Source organism: Pipra filicauda, unplaced genomic scaffold, assembly GCF_003945595.2.
Source record: "Pipra filicauda isolate LSUMZ 115617 unplaced genomic scaffold, ASM394559v2 scaffold206_size1356665_pilon, whole genome shotgun sequence".
NCBI lineage: Eukaryota > Metazoa > Chordata > Aves > Passeriformes > Pipridae > Pipra > Pipra filicauda.
In genome coordinates this window covers 711584-727268 of record NW_024104317.1, presented here as the reverse complement: position 1 = coordinate 727268, position 15685 = coordinate 711584, and the positions used below count along the sequence as shown (strand labels likewise).

At 53.2% G+C, this 15685-nt stretch overlaps 1 protein-coding gene across 1 annotated transcript in view; it reads right to left on the bottom strand.

Annotated features, from left to right (window-relative positions):
• Positions 1-3906: 3906 nt before the first annotated feature.
• Positions 3907-15685, bottom strand: part of XXYLT1 (xyloside xylosyltransferase 1) — a 33353-nt gene continuing 21574 nt past the window's right edge. The window contains exon 4 of the mRNA XM_039380907.1: positions 3907-5038. Coding sequence (XP_039236841.1) covers positions 4642-5038 — 397 coding nt within the window. The 3' untranslated portion in view covers positions 3907-4641. The remainder of the gene's footprint in view (positions 5039-15685) is intronic.

Sequence of the window (15685 nt, the reverse complement as noted above, 5' to 3'; positions counted from 1 at the left end):
ACCCTGATAGCACTGAAAGGCTAACAGGACTGGGCAGCAATTTCTTTGCAATTAGTAATTAAAGCCACAGAGGCTTGTGACGGTCAGAGACAGAGCTACTGAAAGCCTGGCTGAAATATTTACAGGTGCTGGGGAATATGTCCCTCCATGGTTCTGCAAAGCTTTTGAGGAAAAGCTCACAAAACAACGCAGTAACCCAATAAAAATCTTCATTAAAAGGAAAATCCAGCAGTTGCCAACCTGTGTCCCAGGCTTACTGCTCTTTTTTTTTTGCCTCTTTCTATGTCCATCGGGGCAGATTTCACCACCCCAAGGCAGAGGGGTGGTTCTGGCACCCACCTGCTCTGCTGCTGCCAGGCATTTCTCAGCAAAGGCAAAATAATGGGTTGTTTTTTTATTTTTTTGTTTCGCAAAGTCAGGAACTCCATCTTAGCGCTGAAGCCCGTTGTTAAGGTTTGTGTTATTCTTGGCACACTGACCGAAGTGTGCTGGGTATGAATAGCAGAGAGCTGAAAAGTAAATATTGTATCCTCTGGGATCAGCAGAGAGGGAGGGTGGTGATATTGCTTAATGGAGCACCCCAGAGCCTGTTTGGGTTAGGCTCATAGTAATTGCTCCCTAGGTGAGTTTATACCAACAATTGATCGTTTCAAATGGGAAAGAAGTACAAATGAGTAAGAGAATAAACACTGATGGTGTTATGAAATGCAGGAGAGGAGAGCAAAAATCACAGGCAGCTCCAGCACAGTGGGCAGAAAATCAGGGATACTGTTTGTTCTACATGCAATTTCTCACAAATGCTGAATGATACAAGAAATTGAATTTTCTTCTAAAGCTCAAGCTACAGAGCTGCTTTCCACAGCCTGGTCTTCTACAAAGAGTTCAAGGAGACCCCTTTACTCTCCCATCTCCTTCTCCGTCCTGGAAAAACATGGGGCTCTTGACATGAATAGCACTTTGCTGTGAGCCAGCAGGTGAGAAGATAAGGAGCAGGAAGCCAACAGGCATGATGGAGGAGCTCTGTGCCCTTCCACAGGCCCTGGCTGGGGCCACTGCAGCTCTCCCATGGGTGTAAGGGGCAGTGGGCATGGTCCCATCCCTTGCCACCAGCCTGTGCTGGTGGGACTGGTCTCCTGCTCCCCACAGCTGTGTTCCCCCAGTACTGTGTGTCACAGCAGCGTGTCCCCACCTGCCACTCACCCAGGGTTGCCTTTAGCCTGCCACATCTCCAGAGGGGCTCCAACCAACCCATAACCAGGCTCTGGAGTCTGCAGAGGCCCTTTCTTAGGCAGGGGACCACCGCTGGCCCAAGGACATGGTGCCAGCCCCCTGGGGACCAGGAGCTGCCTGTCAGTCCCAGTGCTGCTGCCGCAGGGTCACTGCAGCAAACCCCCAGTGCCCACGGGCAAACCGGTGCTGCTCAATGCTTTCTGGGCATCTCTCACTGTGCCTGTGCTGGCAGTTGCTGGTGCTGGCTGCCACAGCCCCGGGCCATCGTCACAGGGACCAGGAGGGGATGCTCAGGTCTGACCTTTTGCGCCTGGAGCAGCATCTACCTGAGGACAGTGCTGGAGGGCAAGGAAGGATGGGGATGGAAAGTCCCTATTCTTCCAGGAATTACCACTGAAGGAAAGGCATGGGATGGCCCAGCAGTCACCAGCTGGCTGGGCACTTAGTGCAGGAACTGCCTGTGGGGGGTGAAGGCTCCTGAGCAGGCGGTGCCCTCAGGGATGCTGCCACTCTGGCCAAACACAGCAATCTCTGCTTCTGTCCCAAAGCGGCCCCTGTGGCAGCACCCTCTGAAAAGGCTGAGCTGGCAGCCCCAGGCTGCCACTGCGGTTTCTGCAGCTGAGCTCATTAGTGCCTGCAATCAGCAGGGCATGAAGGGGAGATAATTACACAGGCAGCACGGCTCTGGCTACGTGCAGGGTCTATATATAGCACCGTGCGGGTCCGCGCTGCCTGCGGTGCTTAGTCACAGCCCCGGGGACCATGTGGGTCTGGATGGGGCAGGCACTGCTGTGTGGGAGCTGTGCCACTGGGCTCTCTGTGGTACCTGGGAAAAACCATCCAAGCTGAATTAAATGTTTCACTTAACTACGTTCTTCCTAGCTGAAAAAATGCAGTGAGTTTCCCAGTGGACTGCCATTCTGAAAAAAATGAAAAAAACAGACTTTATTTTTGGAAAAATACCTCAATGAAAGGTTCCAGCCTGGGGCTACAATGGTAGGTGTACCCCCATCACAGCCCCTGGAACCCCACAGAGAGGGAAAAGTGCTCCCAGCACTGTGGCAAGCATCCCCTTGTCTTCAGGTGGAGGATGCCTAACACCTGGTCCAGCTCCAGGGTTGGCTGTGGGGCAGGGGGGCACCTGGCCCTATGCAGCCCTGGCTCCCAAGGTGTCACCCTGTGGCACCCAGCATGGTGCTTTTGGGCCAGCCCTGACATCCACAGCCACCCCAAAGCTGCTCAGCCACTGGTAAAGCCCTGTTTGCCCATCACCCCACCACTCCCCAGTGCTGGTGACACAAGCCACCTGGCCTGTATTTCCAGCATGGCCATTTCCAAACTGATGGCAAGGTCCTGCCCTGGCATGTGAGGCCCTGTGTGTCACTGGTGCCACCCATGTGCCCTGACCAGCAAGAGCAGGGCTGGTCAGGGCACCTTGCAGCAGCATCCCAGGTACGGCAGGGACTGCGCACATGGGGCACTCCAGGAGCTGCTCAGGGCAATTGCAGGGGCCCCGGGACGTGTCAGGATGGTGACAAAGCGTCAGTGCCAACTATGGGACTGTGAAACTGCCCAGCAAGCACAAGACAGCAGTGTGGCACTACCAGGACAGAGGGGAGGTGGGTGGCTCCTGGCCACGCAACATGGAATTGTCCCTACCCAGCTCACTCGTACATGAGAGTGGGCACCAACAGAGCAAAGCCCCCTTCCCAGGACAGCATGTGCTCTCTGGGCACAGTAGCAGCTCTGGCCATCTGAGGCACTTTCAACCCCCCCTTGTCCTTCAGGGTGCATCATCCTGGTGCATCTCCCACACCAAATCCTGCCCACCAGCACCCTGGGGGGCTTCCTTGCCTTGCACAGCAAGGCTGGATCACCTTGTTTTTTGGTGAAAATGTGAGTCTAACACAGCAGGGTACTGCTTCTTTCCCTCACCTTTAATCCCTTCTTTGCTGTTCTTTCCCCAGGGATGTGAAAATACTCAAAGTGGAGCTTTTGTGCTATTTGGAAAGGGATTGGTTCAGCACATCAGAGAGGGCAGGGTTGGGCTGCAGCCCTACCACAGCCTCATGTCTCTGCACATCAGTTCGAGGGAGGAGAGCCTCTCCCTCAGTAATGATAAGTTCATTCATGGGCACAGGGGAAGGAGTCCAGGACACTCCTGCCAGACACAGTGTGCACCACTTTTAGGTTAAGCCATAATTAGGTCTCCATCCCTCTCTCTTGTACGTGCATATCACACAGATGCACACACTGACACACACAGGCACATGCTGGCTGGGTGTAAAAGCCAGGCTGGAGGTGGGTTAATGTGCTGTGCATCTCCCTGACAGAGACCTGTGCAGGAGCTCATGCCTGCTGGCCGGGCTCACCAAGGCAGCATTTACTTAGGGAACAGCATGCTCATGCCTGAGGCTCACTCATTCACAGCACAGGCAGTTCCCAGCTCCTTCCAGACCAACCCCAGCTATGGTGGTGATGATCTTTAAAAATCCAGCTTGTATGCCAGACAGTTTATTTGCATCACTTGGGTGGAACAGATGTGGGATAAGCTATGTGGGGCAGCACATTCAACTGCCCAGCAGATACACATCAGCTACTTTTTAATCATGATAAAAGTAGGAAATCTCCTATTGCACAGGACTTCAGTTGTGCCGCAAAAAACAGCCGAGCAGGTCTGACATCTGCAGCTTTATTTCTGTACAAAAGGTTAGAGGCAAAGCTAGAAAAATGAATCTATTGGTACACGCTCACTGAACGCTTCTAGGACAAGGCAGTAAAGCTTTTATTGCTAAGAAGAACCAATGGACGGCTTTAAAGCTCATCTAGCATTCAATTTTTGTTTGTAAGTAACCCAATTTAAAGCAGTTTTTCAGTCTTTAAAGCCTTCTTGCCTTTCTGGAATGCTTAGAAAGGAAGATGACCTGAGGACGGTGTCTGCTCTCCAGAGGGACCAGACCAGTGCTCTGCATGAGGTGCAGAAATGGGCCACTGAGGAACGACAAACAACATCCAAGTGCCTGCTGTGGGCTCCTGCTGACCATCCAAGGTAAGGCTGCACAGCACCCAGGGAGCTGCACCCTGCCATGGGCAAAGGCAGCAGGCTCTGATGGTCCCTTGGCTGTCCCCATGCCCCAGCAGCTGTGGCACAGACAGGCACCATGGACTCGCCCCAAGCAGAGCCAGGAGCTAGTCTGGACAGAGTGACTGTGGATATCCTGCTCCAGCAACTGAACTGCCCTTCCTCCTGAAGGGATGAGGTTACAGGCTGTGGGATACTGAAAGCTCTTGGGATCCCCAGCGATTCCCCTGGGATGCAACGGATCAGAGCTGGCCAGCCTTCCCGAGGGACTGCTGGTGCAGCCACTAAGGCTTTTGCAGTCAGAGCTGCTCCCAGGGGTGGTGGGTGTTCTAGTCTTCAGGGATCGGGGTGTTGCAGTTCCCATGGTAAATTTTGACCTCACCCTCGCACTGGAAGTACTGGTCAAACACATCACTGTATCCATGGTCCCTCCACCACGTGCAAAGCTGCCTGTTCCACGTGCAGTCAAGCACATGGAAAAGCTCTGGGTGCTCCATCCCCACCATAGTGAAGAAATCCTGGTCCCCAAGGTGGCCCTTGAAGTGGTACTTCTCTGTCAGCTTCTGTACCATGGTGGGCTCCAGCAGCTGGTTGTAGAGCTTGGACTGCCTCATGGCTTCCAGGTTCAGGAGCAGGACACCACTGTTGAAGCCTGGTAGCCCATCAGGAGGGGGCTCCCCCACTTTGGTTTGGGGGTTCTCACGGCGATACTGCCAGAAGGTGTGCCTGGAAAGAGAGGAAAAACAGGAAAAGGGGAGTCAGGGAGTGCAGCCTGAAGAGCAGCCACCTCAAGTCTGGGCAGGTCTGGATCACAGCACAGGATCTACCACCCACCCAAGAGATCTTGCAGTGCCTGTCTTCTGTCTGGAGGCACCCAGCCCCTCGGAGAAACCACTGCTTCGTGGGCTGCCTTTCTCTCCGTTCCCCTGCACAGGATATTGCCCAGACCTCAAACCACATTGTTTACCACATCCTAAAGCCCGTTTTGTTTCTACCAGCATCGTTCTGGTGAGCCAGCTGGACACAGGATCTTGTGACTGCTCACACGGCTGTGTGGGGAGACAAAACCACATCCCCAGCGCCTGGGGTGAACCACCAGGAGTGTCCCCATGGCTGGTACACACCAGAATTGCCAAGTCCTGCAGTTAATGGGATCTCAACAGCAGAGTTGACAGCATTATTATTATTTGATTATGGGGAAACTCTGGATCAAAGATGGGCCTCAGTCTGAGGCTGTGCAATTAGAAGACTTGAAATATATCTGAGTGTCAGAAATACTTCTTCAAAATAAAAATAAAAAGAGAAATCCAGTGGCAACATCTTATTAGCTAAACAAGCAGTGCCTTCAGCACTTGCAGCCCTGGGAAGGTTCAGCTGTAGCAGCTCTGGCAGACACAATCTTCACCAGCTAATTTCCAGCTGCCAAGGAGATGAGAGTGGTGCAAGTCTAGTAGTAAATAAAACTAACTCCAGAGGTGGATTCAAATGGGAAAAATTTTGATTACCTGAGCAAGCAGCCCCAAAATGTTTTTGGCTCCTTCCTCAGCCCTGGGGCAGTGAATACACCTCACCATACATACAGTGGTTGCTCCCACTTGCAGGAATTGAATTCATCCCATGCTATTACCCAACTCCCTGGGGTTGAATCTGTCCCCAAAAGTCACTCCCACTCAGTCTGAAAATCTTCTTCCCCTCAAGCAGCATCCTCTGCTGCAAAGCTGAGCACCTGAGAGCTGTCCAAGCCTGTGGTTTTGAGGAAGGCAGGAGGGACCTATGACCCCCACCACCATCTGACAATTCAGGGCTGCCAGCACTGCCATCTCCTTCCAGTCCTCACACTTAAGGGAAAGTTACAGTAAGGTTCTTTTACACCTTGCTGTGAAGATGTCAAGGGGAAACACAGTTAGAAAGAAGAAGCCAAGGCTGCCACTGGTTCCTCTTTGAATCTGTCAGACACCGACTAAAGTCTCCATGCAGCTCCAGGCAACGAGAATTTGTAGGTAGATGGTGCAGATTTAGAACCCTAAGGTTTAAAGTGGCCTTATTAATGATGTAAACCATGAACATATTTTTTATTTCCTGATCTGGAGAACCACAACCATCATGCAGCATCACTTCCTTACAACTTTCATTTAGATGCTTTAGATTCAAAGCACTGATATTTCCTGCTTCATTAAGGGTCTTTACACCACTCCCTTTTACCTCATTCAGAATGGAAAGGGTTTTTCCAAGTGCCAGTTTTCCACAGAAGGAAGGCTCAGTTTCTGGGCAGTCATATCCCCTTTCCTGGGAAAGTGGACTGGAGGATGGGCTGCTTCATTGGATTCCATGGGCAGCAGTGCTTGTTGGATCTAAAGGGCAGGGAAGGGAAAAAAGGGCTCTGCCTCTGCAAAGAGCAGTTGTGTCTTGGGGAGAGGCAAAGACAACTCATGGATGCTCCTGAGCATCCAGGCGTTGCAAGGCAAAGCACTCCCCACGCAGCATTAGAGGGAAGCTCAGCCTGCAGAACAAACCCCAATCAGCCTCCTGAGGTGCTCAAGTCCAGGAGTCTGAACACGACTGGCTCAAGCTCACCTCTGCATACTCTGCCCTCTCTGCTTCTCCCTGGCAGTGCCTAGAAAGCCATTCCCATGCTCAAAAAGTTAAGTTGGAAGCAGACAGGAGGGAGAGGGTGAGCAGTGCTGCAGAGTGGGGCACCTTTCCAGCTCCACAGCAGTGAAGCTGACTCTTTTGATGTTCTTACCTCCAAACACATGCTGCCCAAGCTAAGAGACGAGACTACAGCCACTGCAAGCACCTAGGATAAGGAAAATGCAAGCAACCAAGCCCTCAGCATTGCCAGGCCATGGCAGAGCAAAAGCAGATCTGTATCAAATGACTCAATTTTCCAGCAATGCCTTTCCCCAGCAGATTACTCGTCGAAGGCTGATAACAAGAAAGGAGCAATGTGCCCTTTTCTGCAGGAAGAGGAGACAGACTGACAAGCAGCAATTGTTCCACCCTTCCTCCCAGCGCTGGCGTGACAGGGCCGTCCTCCCCCACCCGTGCCTGGGGATCGCAGGGGAGTGGGGCTGGAAGGGAGGATAGGGCCATCCCCAGGGAGCAGTGCTGAGGTGAGATCCAGGATGTGATGAGCTGTGGGTGGCTCCGCAGTGCCGATGGTTCGGGAACTTGCTCACAGCCCTGCACGACAGCCTTGCCAGTACTGGGCTCAGGCCAACCAAGGGAAAGGTGTTCTGGCAGGGCCACTGGCAGCAGCTGTTTAGCCTGGATTTTTCTTGGCTTTTGTCCTTCTAACTGAGGGGTTTGGTGCTGTCCTGCAGGGGTCAGGACAGAGAAGAGTGTGGCTGAAAGGCACCTGCACCCAGTTGGAAGTTGAAGGAGTGGCGCCTATGAGAGCATTGTTCTCTTTGGAGGTGATGGATCTGGGGAAGCACAACCAAACAGCTACTCCAGCCTGCACTCCACACCACTCTGTCCTGCTTGGATCACCCCTTGGCACCCACCTCAAATTTTGGTAAAACATGGGGGAGAAAACCCAAGGGGCTTTATGAGTGTGCTGTCAGGATGTGTCCCTGAGACAATCACCAAGGAATCGAACCCCAGCTGCAATGGAAATATCTCCCTGGCCCAAGCCCCTGGAATGGCTGGGATCTCCCCTGGAACAGGCAGTTCAGACAGGGCAGTGTGCCAGCAGCCTTGGCTCCAGGGTGCCCTCCTCTCTGTGCCCCTAGCAGCGAAAGCCTGGGCAGGAAGGCAGCCCAGAGAGGCCAGTCACCACCAGGATGATTCGGGGCAGGAAGCTGCTAGCCAGGAGAAGGGGAGGGGAAAGGAAGAGGAGGCATTTTTGGCTTTTGTTAACCACCCTGACCCCTCTAGATAGGAGGGAAAAGAGGTGACCCGTGGCCCCAGACCCCGTGGCATGGTGCAGGGGAGCCGTGCGGGGCTGCTGCCACGAGCACCCGCCTGCAGCCCCAACAGGCTTTGCTTTGAGGAGCTGTTTATAAACAGAGCTGGCGTGTGCTAGGAAACATCTGGAGAAGAGCATTTCCAAGCATTCAAAGGCCGGGCCCAGGCAGCCCAGATAAAAAACCCTGCTTCCACTGGGACTTCCCTTGCTGGCCCAGCGCAGGGCGCTGCGGCCGCACCTCCCCTGCCTCACAGCCTGCGGTCACGAGCCCCAGCTCACAGAGCTGCCATCACACTTAAAAATGCCTCAATGGGATCAGCTGCTAGGGCAGAGGGGACTGCTCCACCCACCAGCTGTATTCTGCAGGTCCTTCTCTTGCTTTCATGCACAGCAAGGGACAAACAGTGCGTGGGGGGAAGACTTTGTCCAAACGCCTGATCTTCCACTCGTTCACTTCAGCTCTGGGCTATGGGGCAACTTCCTGGGATGAACTGGAAACAGCTGGTAAAGCAGCTGGGTGCCCTAGCTGGCAGGAAAGGCGAGAAGGAGGGGTTACTGCCAGCTGGGTGACCAGTAGCAAGCTGAAAGCACTGGCCCCACAGACAGCACTGCTGGCCTTGCCGCTGAGGATGCGGAACCTCACCACGAGGCTGTACCTCCAAGAATGCAGACAGCCTCTGGGATCCCCCCAGGCAGTTGGGGAACTGAGGAGCCAGGTCAAAAAGACATGAAATGAAATGAGATGCTGGGCTAGACCCAGAGTGGCTGTGGTTAGAAGATGCTCCTGGAAGGCTGTGGGGTCTCTGAATGCCACTGTGCACCATGCACATGCACTGCATGAGCCTGTGCAGTGTGGTACCTAGGGAGGAAGGCTGCACAGCTTCTCCCTCATCAAAGGGGGAAGCAAAGGCAACAGTCATGGGATAAAGCCACAAAGATAAGGGATCTGAAAGATTCTGGATATAATAAATGTCCCAGAATCAGTAAACTTCTTGCTGGAGCTCACTGGTTTGCTTCCACCTCTTGCCAAGCACTGGCAGAGTTTGGGCCAGCTGCCCAGGAGGGCAGGATAGGCAGCAGCAGCAGGCCAGCACCTTGAGGACACACTTTGTCACCAAGCCTCTCTCACAGGGGTCAGGGGCTGGGGGACCCTGAGCCCCATCCAGCCGGGCACGGAGCTCCTGGCACAGAAAGGAAGAACGGGCTGCCAGCTGTCCCCCTCTGAGCCACATCGACAGCAGCCCTGCCAGCCCAAACACCAACTAAAACAACAAGTGCATGCTCTTGCTCCCTCCAAATACACTGTTCAGTTCCTGAGCCAGAACACAGATGGCTGCCGGCGTTATCCAGCTGCAGCTGCTGGCAAACACGGCGGATCCTGTGCAATGAGCAACGAGGCACAAGGACCGTGCTCTGGGCTCCGTGCGCTGCCAGGGCTCCCCCAGGGTGGGCAGGAGGACACGGCACCCAGCTGTGGTCCCACCAAGCCATTCCCGGCCAAGCTGCTCACATGTTAGTGCCTGGTACCTGTGGAGCCCTGGAGAGCTGGCCACAGAGGTGGATGGGATGGGATGGGATGGGATGGGATGGGATGGGATGGGATGGGATGGGAGCCCCAATGGGAAGTATGTAGTGTCCTGATGGGGACAGGGGGATGTGTTTGAAATGGAGGGGGAGAGAGACCAAACAGAGGGGGTCCCCTTACAGCAGCTTCAGTCCTGCCTGGAGGAGAGGGTGCAGGCAGTGGGAAGAGTGATGGGAATGGCAGCATGGTCCATTCATATGCTGATGGTGGCTTTCCCCCTAAGCCCTTAGAAAGAAGCAAGAGCACAGCCAAGAAACCTCCCTGCACCCTTCTCCTCTTGGCTAATCCTTACTGTGGGATGCAGCTGCCAGCCCCTTACCATCACTGTGTTCAACCAGGATTAACCCTCAGGAAAGGCCATCTCCCCTTCCTCCAGCTCCTCCCACCTCCAAAAGCCATGTCTGCAATGAAGGTGGGCCCTTTCAAGTTTCTGCTGCAGTTGGAGAGAGGCAGCTGCCCCGGGGCTGCACTCAGAGCAGCATCCAAACCCAGCTTCCTCCACCCGCCCCAGAGCTGCCGGACCTCGGCCAGGCGAGCTCAGCAGCTTTGCAACAAAGCGGCCCTTTTTGCTAATTGCTTATTTTCCATGTGCAGTGCTAAACCCCTTCAGGAGCTGGGGCAGTGGGTTCAGTACCAGCCTGGTCCAGAGCACCTTAGCTGAAGCTGAGCAGCTTGTGTAATCCAGGAAATCTCAACTCCATGCTTCAGCACCATGTACTCAGTGATGTGCAATGGCATCACCAGTACAGCATCACCCCTTGCTCTGCAGGGAAAATTGTCACTCTGGGGCAAAGCCACCCCAATTCCCAGCCCAGGACAAAGGGCAGGATGTGTTGATGTGCACACCAGGACCATCTTATGCTCCTCTGATGGGTTCAGGGTGAGGGTCCAGCTCAGGCAGGACCTTCAGTCCTCACACAGAAAACACTGATGAACAGTCAGACTGAGCTCCTCAACGAGGACATCAGTAATTCCTTAATAAACTTCTCATGCAATGCACAAATTATGTCTGTACAGTGCTGGTCTCTACTACAGCACAGCCTGCATGCCAAACTTTTAAAAGGCCTGTATTTAGAGCAGCAAATTGATCCTCAATGATGACATTTCTGCGTGGACTTAGTCCAAAAATGGGAACATTTAAATAGATGATGAGTGACAACTTGAGAACACAGTTGGCAAGTGAAACCTTTCCTTGGGACACAGATTTTCAAGGGCAGCCCTCCTCACCACCTAACATTTTTATACCCCACACTGGTGCTAAAATCATCCTCTGAATAGAGGTGGGACCATAAATCCCTGTCTAGGTCGTATCATTTTCTTTCTCTCTACAGATCAAACGCCCGTGGCACTGTGGAGCGATGGGCTGTGCGTGTCAGGGCCGGTAAAGGATGGGGGCAACCTGTTCACAGGGGCACTATAAAAAACTGTGGGCCTAATTATGGCCAAAATGGCAGATTTCTATTAACTGTGAATGAACTCTGCTCCAGCAGCGTTCTCCTGCCTGCCTCGGAAGTGCAGGCCGCCTGCCTGGGCCTCCCTTGCCTGCTGATGGGGCTCTCAGGAATAGGAGAGATGCTCTCCCTTCACAGAAGCTCACCCGCTGCTTAATATTACTAATAGCATTTGTGCTAATCAATGCACAGTTGCGGTTGTCAGATCTTGTCCAATTTATTCATTGTTTTTAAATGACATTTCAAGTTTGCTTGGTAATGGGAATAAGTGCAACAGGTCCTACATATTAATGTTATGCACAGATGTAAACACAACCCTTTACTTCCTTGGATAATTGTTTTAATCGGAGGTAAAGCTGAATTCCTGAAATTAATTCTGCTGCCAGTTCCTTGCAGGTTCTGCTTGCTCTGTAATTTTGGCTGCTTCGTGGCAGCCATTGCCAAACAATTCCTAGAACCGTTTTCCCCATGTGTCGAACAGCAGCACTTACTACAAATCAAGTCAAAATCTTGAAATGATTTCAAATCCAAAGTGCACTGGTTCTGGGGCTTGCCAGGACTGTGGGCAGGCAGCAATGACATCACCATGGCACAAACGCCAGGGCACAAACTCTCCTGCCTTCACTGACTGAGGGGCTTGGGGAACACAGAGCCCTTTGTGGTAGCCAGCTCCTTGCTTCCCCAGGGCAAAAGCACTTGGAAAAAAGTCGCCAAATCAGGGCAACCTGCCTGCTTGAGGAGTCCATGAAACCAGACAAACTCAGGCAGGAGGACCTGCCTGCTGGAGATGGTTACATCCAGTTCTGGAAAGCTCCATCCCAGGCAGCAGCCCACCTGCACTGCTATATCTTAGAACCACCACCACTGCCTCAACCGGCAGCCAGGGAATCCAGCTGCTCCCTGCTTGCAGCTGTCAGCCGTACTTTGGGGTTTTTTTTAGATTCCAAGAGAAGGTACAGGACGTACTGTCTCAGCCCAGACTCTGACAGCCTGGCCTGGCTATGGATTCAGCATTAGCCTGCTCACAGCCCAGGATAACTCTTTTCCTCTTCCAAACATCTGACAAAGTGACTTAGCACCGCTGCTGCTGAGCTCCCAGCAAACACCCAGCACTGCAAGTGCTGTGCCTCCACGTTTGGAGGCTGCACAGTCCTGCTCCCACTCACTAATGGGCTTCTCAGGGTTATTTTACCAGCTCTCAAACAAACAAAACATGTGACAGAGCACACAGCACACCTTACAGCAGCTCCTACACAATCACAAATAGAAACAAAGCTTTTCCTTTCCACAAAATAATGTCCTGTTTGAGGTCTCCCTAGGTTTTAGGCAGAGGCAAAGGCAAATGGCCTTGCAGCCATACAAGAACCCAAGTGTCGGTCCTTTGTAGTCTGTAGCTGTCCTTTTGATGTAGATATCCTTTCCTGTTGGACAAACTTTTATCATTGCCAGTACTGTGGATTCCCAAGCTGCCTCCAGCTTTAATTAGCTTCTTGTCATGGGGGACAGAAGTGAAGATCTTACCCAACAGCAGGAATGGAGGCAGCAGCCACCCTTCCAGCCCAAACTATGTGCATTCTTGGACCTGTGAACCTCTGGGACCTCTCCTGAGGTCCACCATCACAGCAGGTACCTTCTCCCCAGCTGGAGTAAGGGGCTAAAAGCACCCATCTGAGGACCTGTGGGTTAGGTCCTCCCTCTTGCCAGCAGACCATTGCTCTCCAAGGGGAGCAACACGGGGGCAGTGCTGAGGGCTCCAGGTGGTGCTGGCACTGGTGGGCACCCAGAGCCAATAACAGCAACAGCACTGCTTAAGAACTGAAGAGGCTGGGACGGCTGTGGGGATGGGAACAGGGAGCACGGTGTGGCACAGTGGCCCGGGGTCAGCCCAAGGCTGCTGAGAGCAGCTGTGCAATCAATACCACTGTCCTGCTTCCTCTCACACGCCACCAGCGTGACCAGAGGGATCATAATCAGGAAACTCGGTAAGAATAGGGTTTAAGCTCTGCCTTTAGTAACCTGAGAGTTTTCAGGACATTTTGGGGAGTGCCGCAGCATTTCCCCACTCTGCTCCTCTCACAAGGAGAGGAGCTTGGGGCTGCTTTGGAATGGGGAGGCTTCACCTGGCCATCACACAGCTCCATCACAGCCAGAAGCACGGCTAAGCCGCTCCACAGGCCAGGCACACACCCTGCACACACCCTGAGGACAGTGACCTGCCTGGCCACTTGCTCACTGGCTTGCAGAATGCATCTGCAACACTTGCCTGCACATTTCTTAGCAGGACTAAAGAGAGAGAACCTGGGCTCCTCAATTTGGCCAGGATCTGCAACATAAATATTTATACAGAGCATCATCACTCACCCCCTGTAGCCTGGTGAGCAAGACACTCCCAGCATGGCTGAGCAGCTGAAATGCTGCAGGGGACAACAGGACTTTTAATTAAGTTTATGCTTCTGCTTCCATGCAGAAGCACTTCCTTGCATGGAAAGCCTTTTGGACCATGCAAACTTCAGCTGCAGATTCTAGTCTTTCCATCAAAATCATTCCCACTGAAGCCAGAGCTCCCGATCTTGGCTGCAGTGTGAATCCTGTGTAGGCAGACACACGAGCAGGCACATGTCAGCCTGGGAAGAAGGCGTCTAGGAGCCTAGTGCACAGTACCTGTGTCCTCAACAACCCCACCGGGGGGGCAGCCTCTTGTGGGATGAAGCTCTGTCTGCAGCCCCATCCACAGAGGTGATGACCACACCCCATATCACACATCAGATCCAAAAGCTGCAGGAAGGACAACATGCCTGACCCACGGACAGACTGCCTCTTTCCCCTGCCACAGCTGGAGAGAAGTAAACCTGACGTTGATGGCCCCAGACCTCAGATCACCTCCTGTACCTGACGTGGGCTCCTGTCACCTCCCCCTCTGCATCCAGAACGTTCTGCCAGACACCACAGGGTGGTCCATGTCCAGCTTCAGCAGGAGCTACTGCTCTCCACAGGCCACTCCAACCCACCCAAGTGACCCAAGCGACAGGCCAAGCCCAGACTGTGCAACAGTTAAATCCCAGTGCTGGCCTTGCAGGAGGACCGGGAGATCCTGTTGCTCAGAAAAATGCATTTGTCCAAGACAAACAGAGGCCGGGCATTGTTTCAGCATGAGTCAAGCGAGTGGAAACACTCCCGTGCCATCCTGTTTTGCTGTCTGGAGGTTTCCCCTACCTTCAGGATGTGCAGACAGGCTCCGGGACATTTCCGATTTTCTGTTCTCTTTCTCCTCTGTTTCCCGTGAGTGTCTGTGCCCAGCACTGCTCGGTGCAGCAGTGCAGCAGCCCAAGCCTTCTGCAGCCCCAACCTGTGCCTAGAAAGTACAGCCTACAGCCAGGCAGCCAACAGGAATAGTGCTGCTTCCCAGAAAACAGGGCACCAGCTACAAAACACACCTATTTGCCTTCTCTGATGGGCCAAGCAGGTCACAAGGATCCAACACAGCCAAGTCAATTGATCTCCATCCATCTTCTCCATTGCAACAGAGAGAGGGAAACATGGCACCCAGACCCTTCCCAGCCACTGGCTTACCCTGCCCCAGGGCTGCGAGTTTACAGCTCCGTGAGCAAGCTCAGGACAGCTCTGCTAACTCGCCCCAAGCCCTCTTAGTGCTTTGGGACAAAGCTGGTGCTCCAGAGAGCTGCGTGAAATAGGGAGGAAAACATGAGTGCCAACAGAGAGACCCCACCATTACCCCGTAACCCCCCTCCACCCCCACAGCCCCTTTCCCAACTGATGCTTCAAGCCTGCGCACGTGGCAAACCACACGGCTGGAGCTGGTACCTCTTATTTCACACCTACAACACGTTTTTTATCTTGCTAAAAGTATAAAAATAGCAAAGTTTTTTTTTTTTTTTTTTTTTTTTTTACAAAGACAGTCACGCTTTGTCAGTTCGTGTTTGTGTCTGGAAACCCTTTCAGCGGCGAGGTGCGAGCCCCGCGGGGCTCGGGGCTCGGCGGGAGGGCAGCCTGGCGTTTGCACGGCTCGCCCCGCCACGGGTGGTCTGGCGACAAGGAGGATCAGGAACTTGTTTTCACACAAAGATCAAAACAACACAAGAAGAAAAGTACAACATAGCCCAAAGTGACCCAGAACGTCAAAACTGCAACAACAGAAAGTTCAGCCCAAAAATGCAGCCTGTGAGGGCTGTTATTGCTTGGCTTGTTTGTCCCCACCACAGGCGGCAGGAGGGGAGAACACGGCTGTGGCTTGGGTCAGGTATTCAGCGCTCAGCCCCGTGATCCCATGCCTTGTCCCCTGCCATGCTGAATGGCTCTCCAGCAGAGCACCCCAAAGCTTAACTCGGTCCCCTCCAGGCATGCCCGGCCCCACAAACCACATCCAGGCAGTGGAACACCATCCCCACTCCCTAGTCATGCATGGAAAT